The 14,608-nt window shown below is 47.6% G+C and overlaps 1 protein-coding gene across 1 annotated transcript in view; it reads left to right on the top strand.

Moving 5' to 3' along the window:
• The window catches only part of Fat2 (FAT atypical cadherin 2), a 62,252-nt gene that overhangs the window by 35,774 nt on the left and 11,870 nt on the right, over positions 1 to 14,608 (top strand). The window contains exons 12-18 of the mRNA XM_052195732.1: positions 1,081 to 1,314; positions 4,183 to 4,566; positions 5,193 to 5,407; positions 6,353 to 6,490; positions 6,947 to 7,090; positions 8,583 to 8,780; positions 11,171 to 11,981. Of these exons, the coding sequence (XP_052051692.1) occupies positions 1,081 to 1,314; positions 4,183 to 4,566; positions 5,193 to 5,407; positions 6,353 to 6,490; positions 6,947 to 7,090; positions 8,583 to 8,780; positions 11,171 to 11,981 (2,124 nt within the window). The remainder of the gene's footprint in view (positions 1 to 1,080; positions 1,315 to 4,182; positions 4,567 to 5,192; positions 5,408 to 6,352; positions 6,491 to 6,946; positions 7,091 to 8,582; positions 8,781 to 11,170; positions 11,982 to 14,608) is intronic.

Below are 14,608 nucleotides of genomic sequence, written 5' to 3' on the forward strand. Positions count from 1 at the left end.
TCAAATAGCCATCATAGCACATCTCTAGTCAAGGGCAGAGAGAGAGAGAGATGAATGCACACACGCTCACTTGTGCCCAGCTGGCCTCTTCCACTCTCTTACACAGCTCAGGACCCCTGCCTAGGGAATGGTGCCTCCCACAGTAGGCTGTGTCTCCCCACAGTTAACTTACAAAAATCCCCCACAGACATGACCCTAGGCAAACCCTGTGTGGACAACCCCTAATTGAGACTCTCTTCTCAAGTGATTCCAGTTTGTGTCCAACTGAAAACTAAAACTAGCCATCGCATATTACTTTACCTTATGGCTAAAACATATTAATCAATTTCTATTTGAAAAACATATAGAGTGATTTAAGTATGTCATTATTGTAAACAATACCTCGGAGAATATCTTTAGGCATGTATTTGTGTTTTGTTTTGGTTTTTATTTTTTTTGAGACATCTTTATCATTTAGACTAGGCTAACCTCTAACTAATAGAGATATTACCTGTCTCTCCCTCCCTAGTTACTGGGATTAAAGGCATGTGTGACCACATCCACATATACATACATCACATATTTTTATCATTGGGTTAATTATTTTGTGGTATATAGATGTAATTTATGTTTTTATATTTTTATATAATACATGCTATGATATATATATCATAGTGTATATATATATACATACTTCTCAATACATCTTGAGATGAATTGAGATATACATATATATGAGACACCAATGCTCAGACTACATATTCTCTGTGCATGGATATGTGTGTGTGTGTGTGTGTGTATGTATGTCACCCGATTTTTAAAAGTTTCCTAATTGTCCTTTAAAATTCAGTCTATTTGTACCTTATTAATGGTGACTTTAGATTGGCGATGATAGTCATGGAGTATTGTGGGAGAATTAGATAGGTAGGAGGGTGCTAGGGGATACAACTGGATTTCTTCCCTGACAGCATGTACACAGACCAGTCTCTCTGCTGCGATAGAACCTGAGGTTAGGACTGTCACTGTCACTGTCACTGTAGCTCTCTAGAGGGCACACATGCCCTATCAAGGAAGCTCAACCTTTGTCATTTCTCCTGGCAGGGGAGCTGACCACACTCACAGCCCTGGACCGGGAAAGGAAGGATGTATACAACCTTGTTGCTAAGGCGACAGATGGAGGAGGCCAATCATGCCAGGCAGAGGTGACTCTCCACATTGAGGATGTAAATGACAACGCACCGAGGTTCTTCCCAAGTCACTGTGCTGTGGCTGTCTTTGACAACACCACAGTTAAGACCCCTGTGGCTGTGGTCTTTGCCCGGGACCCTGACCAGGGTGAGTATGGGAAGGACAGGTGGCCACCTATCCTGGTAAGCCATCTCAGCATTAGGTCCAGCTAGGATGAGGCGTTGTCTCTGTGTCCTCTGGGATGCGCTCGGACTAAAACTTGAGTCTGCGGATACTCCAGCGAGGAAAAGATCTGTGGAGAGCTATACACCCGAGGCTGTGACAAGTGTTTTTAGTGGCATCTGAGGCAGGCACAAACACAGACCATTTCTCCTCTGTCACTTAGACCTGAAGAACCTTTATGTTGCCACTGAAGCTCACATTTTTTTCTCAAAGCCATTTTGAATACAGTTAATCAGAAATCTACAAATATGTCATTCAATTCATTAATTTATATAAGAAAGAAATTTTTGGCCCTGAGTCCATTATGCTTATTAAAATCCTTTCAGCAAATCTAAGACAGTAAAGTTGAAACAGTTTCAATATTTTACTTTTGTTTTTGTAGGTACTGGTACTAAGCAAGCTGTCTGCTACTGTAGCGGTTCCTTGTTACTGTGACAATAACAGCTAATGGAAGGAACAGTTCATTTTGTCTGATGGGTTAAGAAGGGATAGATCCACCATGGCAGTAGGACATACCCTGTGGCTTGTCACATTGTGTCCACACTTAGGAAGGGGGACCAGGTTATAAAGCTTTAAAGGTCCACCTCTAGTGACCTGCTTCCTCTAGGGAACTCTACCTTTTAAACATTATACAACCTTTCAAAGCAGCTTGATAAGCTGGGTCTCAAGTGTTCAGACACACAAACCTACGGAAGCTCTTTTCACATTCAAACCACAACCCCTGAGCTATATCCTGAGCCGAGATAGCCTACATTTTTATTCCATTGATAACTGTTTTCATTGTTTCCCTTCTGTGTGATATTTGCAAAGTCTTTTAGTCTGGTTTCTGTTGGTGCAATTGAATGCCATGGACTAGGTGACTAGTCAGGAGTTGGTGAGGTTCAGGGCTAGAGAGGTGCTTAATTGATACAGGGCTTGCAGCCAAGACCTGAGTTCCATCCCCAGCACCGATGTATGAAAGCTGGGCACAGTGATGTATGCTTATAATCCAAATGCTAGACAAGGGAGGGGACAGAACATCTTTGGGGCTTGCTGGCCAGCTGGCCTAGCTGCCTCAGTGAGCCCCAGATCAATGAGAAACCGTGTCTCAGAAAAACAATACAAATGGCTCCTGAAAAACATACCTAAAATTGACCTCAAGCCTCCAGATGCCCATGCACATATTTGCGTGCACACCTGCACACACAGAAATGTGCACACACCGAAAATAAAGGTAGATTTATCTGGCTTGCAGTTGCAGAAGTCAGGAAGTTAATGAATGTGGTACCAGCACCTGGGAAGGGCTTCCGGTTGTATAACAATATAACAGAAGGCATTGTGGGGAGACCAAGAACACCTACAGTATCTTGGGTCTGTCTTCTGCTTCCTATGAAACCACCAATGCCATCTCTGTAGCTCCGCCTTCATGACCTCATCTAGTTAGTGTCAGTGACCTCCAGACATCAGCCATACAGGAACTGGGGGCTGAGTTTTCAAAACATGAACTATGAGGGTCATATTGAAACCATAGCACAGAGCGAATTAGATCCATCGTGGTGTGTTTGTAAAGTGTTGTACCAATTACAGCATCTGCCATCCTGAAACATACTAATATGGGCCATTTTCCTAAGTGGAACTTTATCCTCGATCATCTGGGTAGGCTAAAACATGTTTTGGAGGTCAAAGTAGCCAGATAACCTTAGATGATGATGATAATGATGATGATTAGAAAGTGGAATCATACTCTATAAGCGATGTAAATGGACTATCTCCTAGATCTTAGCTTGAGATTATAGGAGGTGAGATTTTTGAAGAAACATAGTGCTCTAGGGAGGGTGAACAATTGATCTAAAGGCAGAGAAGCTGGACCTGGGAAGCCTGTCACAATCATGTATATTCATGATGTGGGTGCACATGCATGTGTAGAGATAAGAAGTCAACCTTGGGCATTGTCTTTGTCAGGGTTTCTATTCCTGCACAAACATCATGACCAAGAAGCAAGTTGGGGGAGAAAAGGGTTTATTTGGCTTATACTTCTGCATTGCTGTTCATCACAAAAGGAAGTCAGGGCTGGAACTCAAGCGGGGTTGGAAGCAGGAGCTGATGCAGAGGCCATGGAGTGATGTTCCTTACTGGCTTGCTCAGCCTGCTCTCTTATAGAACCCAAGACTACCAGCCCAGAGATGGCACCAATCACAAGGGGCCCTCCCCCCTTGATCACTAATTGAGAAAATGCCCCACAGATGGATCTCATGGGGGCACTTCCCCAACTGAAATGCCTTTCTCTGTGATAACTCCAGCCTGTGTCAAGTTGACACCCAAAACCAGCCAGTACAGGCATCATTCCTTGGGTGCCATCCATTTTGCTTTTTGAGACAGCGTCTCCTCATTGGCATAGAGTTGGTCAGTTGATCTAGGGTGGTTTGTCAACAAGCCACAGAGCTCTGCCAGTCTCCCCCTCCCTGAGCTAAGAGTAAGAACATGCACCACCATGCCTTGACTTTCTTGTGCATTCTGGGATCAAACTCAGGTCCCCAGGCTGGGGTGACAAGGACATTGTCAAACAAGTCCCCTTCTCAGCGCTGTTTTCATAACCTTTTACTTTGACATTAATTATAGGTACATAGGAAGTTGCCAACTAGTTTGTGAGTGAGCCCATCATCCCCCCAAGGACTTTTTGTGAGGGCTTAAGAGCGGCTTCCCGAGATAGTCTTCCATTGACATACCCCGCCTGGGCACGCCAGCTTTTATGAGCCCTTCCCAGGCCCTGCTGGTGGATGTCCTCAGTGTGACTCTCATCCCTGGACTCTACAGGTGCCAATGCTCAGGTGGTGTACTCCCTGACGGACTCTGCTGATGGCCAGTTCTCCATTGATGCCACCTCAGGAGTGATTCGCCTGGAGAAGCCTCTGCACGTCGGGTCAAGCTCAGCTGTGGAGCTCACGGTCCGTGCCTCAGACCTAGGTACCCCAATACCTTTGTCCACATTGGGCACTGTTACAGTCTCCATAGTGGGCCTGGAGGACTACCTTCCTATCTTCCTGAATGCGGAGCACAGCACACAGGTGCCTGAGGATGCTCTAATAGCTACGGAGGTGCTACACCTGGCTACCCTCACACGTCCGGGCTCGGAGAAGACTGGTTACCACATCACAGGAGGGAATGAGCAGGGGAAGTTCCGACTGGATGCTCACACAGGTGAGATGGGTAGGGGGCAGCTCAGGGCTTCATTTGTGGGGCATCCTAGTTTTTCACACACAGGGAGCATCTATCCACACAGCCCCCTCCCCACCCCCACATCCTTTGATTATATATACACCTTCCTCAGTTCTTAGGAGACCCATAAGGTGTTCCCTTTATCCATGTGCACTTAGCATATCTGAGAGGGCTGTGATTCCTCCATATTTTCACCTAGAACTTCATCCAGAACATCAGGAATCCATCCATTTATCCCACTTGGTGGCTTCCTGGTCTCAGCACAGACCAAACCCCAGGAGGCTTAGCATGCCTCTCTTCTTCCCTGTACCAACCACTTGCTGAAATCCAGTGTTCAGGTAGCATAGGGCTCACTGCCTATCTAAAACTACTCCGAGCCAAATTCCTAGCACCCCTGAATTTTCCATAATGATCACGAGGAAAGGCAGAACAATCTTCCTAACTATAGAGCCTGAGTCAAATCCGCAGGGGCTCATGGAAGGATCTCAGTGCTCCATCTCATGCAGAGTCCTCCCACCACCCTAATGAACAAGGGCTCTCCCCCAACCCCTCAAACCTCTGCCTTACAGTTACAGCTGCCTCACCCCCATCACCTCTTCTCTCCTCAGGAATCCTGTATGTCAATGGGAGTCTGGACTTTGAGACAAATCCCAAGTACTTCTTGTCCATTGAATGCAGCCGGAAGAGCTCTTCCTCCCTCAGCGATGCGACCACCATCGTGATTAATGTCACTGATGTTAATGAACACCACCCCCGATTCACCCATGACCTGTACACTGTGAGGGTCTTAGAGAACGCTGTTGTGGGTGATGTCATCCTGACGGTAAGGACCCCAGCCTCACCTTTCATGGGCTGTGGGCTCTGGGGGTGGCTCTTGCCTCACTCCCCTCATGGGTTCCCGGTCATCAAAAGCATAGCTTGGCTTTATCAAACCAGTGTTCTATAAACTCGACCATGACTTGCAGCTTCTCAACAAAACTGTGCCACGTGTTACTATCAGAGTGATTTGGTGAGGGCAAGGCACTGGCAATATGCAATAGCAGAGCAAAAAAGAGATTGACTCTAGACGTTGGCCCAACGCCTGAGAGTGGCGTGAAGTGCCAATGGGTGGGAAACAGGGACAAAGGGCATGTCATGCTTTACTTCTTTGCATGTAAATGCACACTTGCTCCCTCCTTCCATGACTCACGCTCACATTTAGTTCTTCAGTATTCCTCTCTCTCTCCCTTCTGTTCTCTCCTTCTGCCTCCATATGCATCCTGTGCCCCAAATGCACATCAAGACATTCCTTCCTGAACATGCCCATGGCCTCACACTTCCTTGCTCAGACCATTTCCTCTGCCTGGAGTATTCTCTCTGTGCCCAAACTCTTTCTCATCCTTCAAGGCTCCCCGAGTCCTCTCTTACCCTTCCTAGAGGGTCACTCCACTCTACTCCAGTGAGTAGATTCCCATGATAGTACCCACAATAACTGGAATTACCTGTCATCATCAGGTAACATCAGACACAACGCTTTCTAAGGGTGTATCATTTTACGTGTTCCTCACACCCTGGCCTCTCGAGACCAACTCTGCTGTACCTTGTCACTGTGAGAAAACAGGTGAACAAGTCTATTTATGGTATATCAAGGCCACAAGAGGTTCTCTTGGGGTAGGGACTGCTGACTCAGTGGCGGCCATTGGGATATGAACATAGCCGTCACTCTCAGGGCTGCCCCTCCTTTCTGGCCACTCTCATGCCTGCAGTCATGGTCACCTTTCTCCTGCAGGTGTCAGCATCTGATGACGATGGACCTGTAAATAGTGTCATTACCTATAGCCTCCTAGGAGGGAACCAGCTTGGCCACTTCACCATCGACCCTAAGAAAGGGAAGCTTCAGGTGGCCAAGACACTGGACTGGGAACAGGTGAGTCATGTCCAGGCTAAGCAGAAGTGTGGTCCTTTTACAGGTCTAGAGGGTAAAGGGCAAATACACCGTATCTTGATGTCCAGAGGGTCCTGGGATGATTCCTCTGTGAATTCTGAAATGAGAGACAGGCTGACAAGGGATCAACACAGTGACAGCTACTATGGACTGGTACAGGCATCAGGCCCTTAGCTAGTTGCCTTAGTTCCATCTCATCATTAAATGGGCACAGTCATCCTATGACTGTTTGAAGTACGACCTGGTTTTACCTTCCCCCAGTTCAGTCTGCTTTCCAAGGCTTCATAGTAAGGAGAAGCTGGGTTACAAATCCTCTCTTTCTGCCTGATTCTGGTGCCTGAGTGCCAGTGCTATGAGGGAGCCATGGGAGTAGAGCAGACACCAGGGGCAGACACCAGGGGCCTTATCGCTAATTCTCCAGCGTGCATCTTGTCACAGACCCCCAGTTACTCCTTGAGGATCCGAGCCACAGACAGTGGGCAACCCCCATTGCATGAGGACACAGAAGTGGCTGTTGAAGTGGTTGATGTCAATGACAACCCACCCAGGTTCTTCCAGCTCAACTATAGCACCACTGTCCAGGTAAGGACACCCTGAACTCGCCCTCCTCTGTGTCCCTCTCAATGGGAGGAGCTTCCCAGGGGTGTCAGCCTACCCTACCAGCTGTGATCATTCCTCTGCTGTCCCTAAAGGCAACAGAGGGAACCAAAGAAGGGAGGAGGGAGAACTGTGGATTATGGAATTGAAAAGAGTTCTTGATAGGCATTTATAGGACCACCATTCTGTCCTATTTGGGATTCGCCCCTGCCACTGAAGTAGGTAGGGTCCACCTCAGAGATTTCAGACATGAAGGTACATGGAGGAAGAAAGGTAACATGTTAACTCTCACACGCAGTCTAGTTTTAAATATGAACGTACAAGTATATCTATGTACATATATATTTACACACAATTATGAAGGCAGAAAGGAGACTATTTGGTGGGGAGGAGGACCAAAGAGATGGGGAAGGAAGGTGTAGTAAGAATTCTAGAATTTTGGTTTCTTTAAAGAAAAACAGAAATATAAGACTATGTTTCTGTTTTAATCCCAGGTGTGTTGATAGGGGCCGCTTTGCAGCAGCTGGGGGTAATTTGGGTCATGCTCTAGCAGAGGCATGATCTCGCCATCTGCAGATAGTGTTTGCAACTGTGTGACATTTGGAATTCTGGGAATTTTTCAGAGGGTATATAAATGTTAGTGCCCCAATAGATGGATGGTTGTTTGTTGGTCATTGGGGGTGGGGAGTTGTGGTTGTTAGTAGGCATGAGCAAAGAAGAAACAAGAAGAAATTAGATTCAGTTCTATCAATCTACCTACCTACCTACCTATCTCCTCTATCCTGTCTCTCCTATCTAGTGATGAAGGATAAATGGTGGGAGAAAGAATAACCCACAAAGTAGCAAAGACCAGAAACAAGAAAAGAAGAAGAAAGAAATTAGATTCAGCCCCCCACCCCAATTCTTCTCTCCTATCTAGTAATAGAGGGTGAAAACAGGGTAAGAGATAAAGGGTGGTAAGAAGAAGACCCACAAGGTAGCTAAGACAAGCTCCGGGAAGGACTAGAAGGGTAGTGAGGAGGTATATAAAAATAAGATCAACTTGTATATGTGTGTGTGCATGCATGTATACACACATATACACATATAAACACACACATACACACATGTGTATACATACACACATATATAAAATGCCATAATGAAACCCATTATTTTGTCTTCTACCTGAAAAAGTAATGATTAAAACATGAAAGGGCCACACATCTGAGGATTCTAAGTACTAGCAACCTGTCAGCTGTGAGGGGGTCAGCAATGGCTTCTCCTAAGGGACAAGGGTTTTGCCCTTTGGTGTAAGATCCCTTCTAAGACCCAGTACTGCACTCAGGGACACGGAGGAAAGACTACCAGGCCAGCTTTCAGCCTAAGCGCTGGCTATAGGCAGAGGAATAAACACCACAAAGACGGGACCACAAAGGGGGACTGGCCAGGCTGGGGCTTACACCACTCTCTGGCTTACTGTTGTTCTCGGTCACAGGAGAACTCCCCCATTGGCATCAAAGTCCTGCAGTTGATCCTGGATGATCCTGACTCCCCACAGAATGGGCCCCCCTACTTCTTCCGAATCACTGAGGGGAACACTGGGTCTGTGTTCCGGGTGACTCCAGATGGCTGGCTGGTGACAGCTGGGAGCCTGAGCAGGAGGGACCAGGAGTGGTATCAGCTTCACATTGAAGTGAGTGCTGGGTGGATCCAAGGCGGTGTGTGTGAGGTGACAGCTAAGGGGCAGGATGCCTGCTGGCAGACACAATGGCGGTGCTGTGGGGAAGAAGTATGTGGCATGTGTATGTGCCTGGTAGTGGACGTATATATGTGTGTGTGTCTGTCTGTGTGCATGTGTGTATGTATTTATCTGTATGTCTTTGTGTGCATGTGTCTGTGTCTCTTTGTGTGTGCATGTGTCTGTGTCTATTTGTATATGTGTCTGTATGTATGTGTGTACATGTATGTGTCTCTCTCTGTGTGCATGTGTCTGCACGTCTGTGTCTCTCTGTGTTTCTGTATGTGTGTACATGTACTTAACTATTCATGTATGTGTACATGCTTGTCGAGGCCAGAGGACAACCTTTGCAGGGGATGTGAAGGGGATGGCTCCTTTTCTTGTGTCCTTCCAGTCTGAGTATGGAGGTAAACAATGAGTAAATAAAGAGGGGGTCACACCTTATGCCTTGACACAGGTAAGTAAAGTAACTAAAGACTCAAGGCAGGGAACACTCGTGTTTGTCACACAGGTGCTATCCGAGTGGAGACCTATGAAGGTCTGGAGAGCACTCCAGACAGGAAGAATAAGACAGACACGAATAAGTGTCTGATAAGAGTGGGTAAGAGTGTAGAGTGACCTGTGATTGAAAAATAGAAAGTAATGTAAGGAAGGAAATTGAAGTATGGATAAAGTTGGCCAATCGTCGTGGGGCAGGAGGATTGCTTACTGCACGGTACTCTCCATTTCAACTGGCTAGTATAAGCGGAAAGGACAAGTAGGGCAGGCTACAGTCAGACTTCCCACAGTTCTGGGGGCTGAAGCTGAGATCAGACTAAACTGTGAGCAGACCCTGGTGAGCGCCCTCTTCTTACCCGGCATAAAAACAGCAAGCAGCACTGACTCTGCTTACAAGGGCACTGGTGTCCTTTCAGCCAGAAATAGCGGTACAGTCTTGCAATCCTAATACTAGAAGGCTGAGGCAGGAGGATTACAAGAATGAGGTCAATCTAGGCTAGACAGCAACCTTCAGGACAGACTGGGCTACATGTTGAGACCATGTTTTAAAACAAAACAAAGGAGTTATAAAGGAGGATTGTAAGTTTGAGGCTAGCCTGAGTTATCTATATAGCTAGATCTTGTCTCATAAGTTTTTTTCCCCTTAAGGTACTAATTATCATCACAAAGACTCCATCACTGTGATCTTATTTCCTAAAAGACTCCACTTACAAACAATGGGGGTCATATTTTAATATTTGAATTTTGTATGGACGGAAAAGCTAAGCATCACTGATCCACAGCAGAACACTCTAAGCTAGCCTTGACAAGCCAGGTTGAACAATCACCCTAATTTTTTATGCCTGTTTATATACTTGTTTCGGTCCCTGGAGCTGGAGTTATAAGCGGTTGTGAGCCTGCAGTTGTGAGCCTCCCATTGTGGGTGTTCAGAGCAAAGCTTGCCCTAGCACTCGTAAGCACCGGCTCATCCTCCAGCCCTGATTCTCCTATCTAAGGAGGCCATTCCATCCTTACTTAAAGCCTTCATCAGTTTCTCACAATTGTGGCACAGCCTTGTGCTCCTCAGTCCACTGTGAAGGCCAGCCCAGCCTTCCCTGCCTTTGCTCCACGGCCTTCCGGTTTAACTGAGCATGTTACTTCTTCCGCACCCCAGGATCCCTGACCTGCTCTTCCTTCTTCACAGAGGCCTTCACCTCCACCTGACCTAAGTCAGTCCCTCACTTGTTTTCCTGTCTATCTTCTTTGCTTTGTCCAAACTGATAGCCTGTTTGCATGTTTGGTAACTCATTCTGCCTGTCCCTGACCACCACAGAGGGCCCAGCCACAGAAAGCTCTCAACTGGTCCAGAGAAGGAGTTCACACTCCCGTTGTGAACATGTAGGAAAGGAAGTCCCAGAGGGGCTTTTTCTCAGTGGGGTTGCAGCCATGGAGGGGTATGAAGCCTGCCCAGAGGTACCTGCCAACTTGCCAGAGTCTAGGGCAGAGAGTTGGGGTACAGGGCTCAGAAGGAAAGAAGTCGAAAAGATTGGCTTGTGCTGGAGAGCTGACTCAGTCAGCCTATGCATGTGCACACAAGTAAATGCATACATGTGCGTGCACACATGTGGAAGTTTATTTGGAGGGATTTAGGAAGAGGCTCGAGGTTCAGGAAGTTTGGGGAAATTGCTGTCTTTCTGTTTCCATATTTCCTACAAAACCTTAAGAAAATCTCCAGCACATCCCTGTGTGTTGGGGTTTATCTTTTTCCAAACACGCAACACTGTCTCAGCAGGTGTGGAGAAGGGAGTCTAGGCTGATAGGGGCGTAAAGGTACTGTTGGGTACCAGTGCTGTTTGTCTTACCCACAGGCGTCAGACAGTGGCCTCCCCCCGTTGTCATCTTCCACGTCGGTCAAAGTACACGTCACAGAGCAGAGCCGCTTTCCGCCCTCCACACTCCCACTGGAAATCTTCATCACAAAGGGGGAGGAGGAATTTCAGGGTGGCATCATAGGTAAAATCCATGCCACAGACCGAGACCCCCAGGATACACTGACCTACAGCCTGGAGCAGGAAGGAAGCCCGGGCAGGTACTTCACAGTGGGTGCATCCGATGGCAAGATTATTGCATCTCAAGGGCTGCCTCGTGGCCGATACCTGTTTAATGTCACAGTCAGTGATGGGACCTTCACTACCTCCACTGGGGTCCATGTTCACGTGTGGCACATGGGGCAGGAGGCTCAGCAGCAAGCCGTGTGGATGGCCTTCCACCAGCTCACCCCCGAGGAGCTCGTGAGTGACCACTGGCGCAACCTGCAGAGATTCTTCAGCAATAGCTTGGACATCAAACGAGCCAACATCCACTTGGCCAGCCTGCAGCCTGCAGAGACCACAGCTGGGGTGGATGTGCTCCTGGTCTTTGAGGGCCATTCTGGAACTTCCTATGATCTCCAGGATCTGGCATCTGCCATAGCTCATTCAGCCAAAGAGATGGAACACTCGGTAGGAATTCAGATGAGGTCAGCTCTGCCTGTGGTACCGTGCCAAGGGCCAAGCTGCCAGGATCAAACCTGCCAAGAGACAGTATCCCTGGAGCCCAGGGTGGGGCCCTCTTACAGCACAGCCAGGCTCAGCATCCTGACACCACGACACCACCTGGGGAGGAACTGTTCCTGCAATGGTAAGAACTGGGGATAGATTGCTGGGTCCTGGCTGCCTGCCTCCACGAAAACTCCCACCAAGGTTCATGTACATTGTTATAATCAAACTAAATGCCACAGACCAACAAACACACTGGGAGTGACTTCACAGAGTCTACTCGCAGTCTCTCTGCTTCCTAGAGTTCTGAAAATAACGGTCGATGACAATAGCAATAGCACCTAAAAACATAGACAGGGCATCAGGCTCCTGGGGTTCACTTCTTTACCGGGCCGCATTCCAGCCAGATGACTGGAGGGAATTCTTTGACCTCTCTACACCCATGGGCTTTGCTCCTCTAAGGATTGAGATTGACATTTCAGGTGCCCTTGGGAAAGAGCCTGACGGAAGCCTCTAGACATGTCAGTTCCTGATGGTCCTGCTGTTAGCTCCACAGCCTGCTGATATCAGCTCAAGAAGTAGACCCAACTCAGGTTTAGACCTCTCAGCTCCATCATCTCCTAGTGGGTGGGTTCTGGGCGTGTCCTTGGGTGAGTTCTGTAAAGTTTACTAAATTACTGTTGCCCATCTATACACTAGAATAATAACAGCACCCCCCCACACACACACACGATTGGTTTGGGGAGTAATTCCATATAGATATAATATCATGTAACCCATGGTTGGCCACAGTAAGCCCAGGATGATGCTGACTGTCACCTACATGGGAGCAGTCGGTGCTGTAAAGAGCCTGCAGTGTACCAGGCTCCATGTGGATCAGCAGTCCCTTCTGTGTTAAAGACAGGCATGGCTTTGCCTGAAACTATAATCCTCCAATGGAGGCCAGGCTAGTCATGCACCAGTGTGTCCTATTCAGAGCCTCTCATTATGCAAACCCCAGGAACTCAGTCTTCTGGAAAGACTCACCTGGTACACCTAGCATGAAGACCTGTCCCTGAACCAGCTCAGCACTGTTAAAAGAAAACTAACATAAGCTGGGGGAATGCTCACCATTCACATAAGAAAACCTGAGTTAAGGTACCTCTCTTCTCCCCAGTGCTAAGGAGGTGGAGACAGGAGGATCTCTGAGGTATGCTAGCCAGCCGTCCTAGCTAGATCAGCCAGCTCTAGGTTCAGTGAGAGACGCTGTGTTAAAAAGGAAAACGGACAGCAATTGAGGAAGGCAGCTAATAGTGACCTGTGGCCCTCATGTGCACAGGCATGCATTGTACACTCACCAACACAGAGGACATGGGGGGCTGGCTTACCTTTTAGGGACCCACCAAGCTTGCATTAGGAAGACTGTGGCTCAGATTTAGAAAGTGACAGAGAACAGTGGGCCAAAGCTAGGGGGTAAGAGAGTTCCCTCTCTGTATTTTGCCCCAAAAACCTGCCTCAAGGAAAGCCATAAAAGCGGAAGCCTCTCTCTGGACCGTCTGGCAGCGGACAGTAGCAATTCTAACACATAGCACCAAGGAAGGTGTGCACAAAGAGACTGTTTTGGGTGTGCTGCTAAAAGTTCTCATTGCAAAGCCATGGGCAAGCCCTTCCTTTGTCATTCGACTGGAAGCATGTGGCCCCAGGACTGCACTTTGGGAAACCCTAGCTGGTATTGCTGACTGCTGGGAACATTTGGTGGAGGTGAGCTTGGTTGTCTTGTTAACAATTTAGAAAAATAGGATTTCCAGAAAATGGATTCATGTGTCATAGGCTCCTGAGACTGCAGGAAAGGACAAGAAAGGAAAACGAGGGAGGCAGCTTAGGTCCAACGGATCTCAAGATGTCAACACATCAATGTGTTTTCCAAAACTCAATATATTAGTGTATCAGGAAGCTCTGACAAACCTCAGAATGTGACCAGTGTCTTAAGGCCTGCCTTTAGGCTCCCTTCCTCAGTACCCACCATGGAAAGATGTTTTAAAATTCTTCCTGACCGCCAGCTGGCTGAATAGCCAAGCAGGACCCTGAGCCTCCTGCCCCTGCCTCCTAAGTGCTGGGATGACAAGGATGTGCTGTGCTGCCCTGCCCTGCCCAGTTTATGCAGTGCAGGGACAGACCTTCAGGCACTCTACCAACTGAGCCACAGCGCCAGAGCATTCGAATCAGACTGTCCAACTGGGGTATCCGAGATGCTAGGTTTTAAATGAAACCTCAGCCAAATCCTGATATGCAGCCACATTTGGGAATTCCTATTTGGAATCAATTTCTGTCTCCCATCCATTAGCGTCTGCTACAATGGAAAGACCAGGCTGAGGAATTTCTGTATGTTGGGATTCCTTGTACCCAAGCTGCCTCCCCCACTCCCTGTTTTCCTTTCGTGTCCTTTCCTGTACTCTCTTGCCCAGGTATCAGGAGCCTATGCCATTCATTCATTCTTTGTCCTGAGGATGAATAGGCAGGTTCTTCATGCTGGGGAACTAGGGCTATCAGAGCTGATTCTATGTCTAGAGAAGGCAGTGCTTATTTTAACACCACAGTTTTCAAAGCACACTACTTCTAAAGGTCACCACCTAAGAGCACATGGTGGCCAAATGAGCCAAGCTAAAGATGCATACCCAATCCCACTGCTCAGGCAAAACCGTAGACTCTTGTTTACAAAACTGTGTATTAGAAATCAGTAATGGGGCCGGGGACGCCGGTCTTGACCCCTCCATCTGTCGCTAGCTCCCT

The sequence above is a fragment of the Apodemus sylvaticus genome, chromosome 10 (assembly GCF_947179515.1).
Source record: "Apodemus sylvaticus chromosome 10, mApoSyl1.1, whole genome shotgun sequence".
Classification (NCBI taxonomy): Eukaryota; Metazoa; Chordata; class Mammalia; order Rodentia; family Muridae; genus Apodemus; species Apodemus sylvaticus.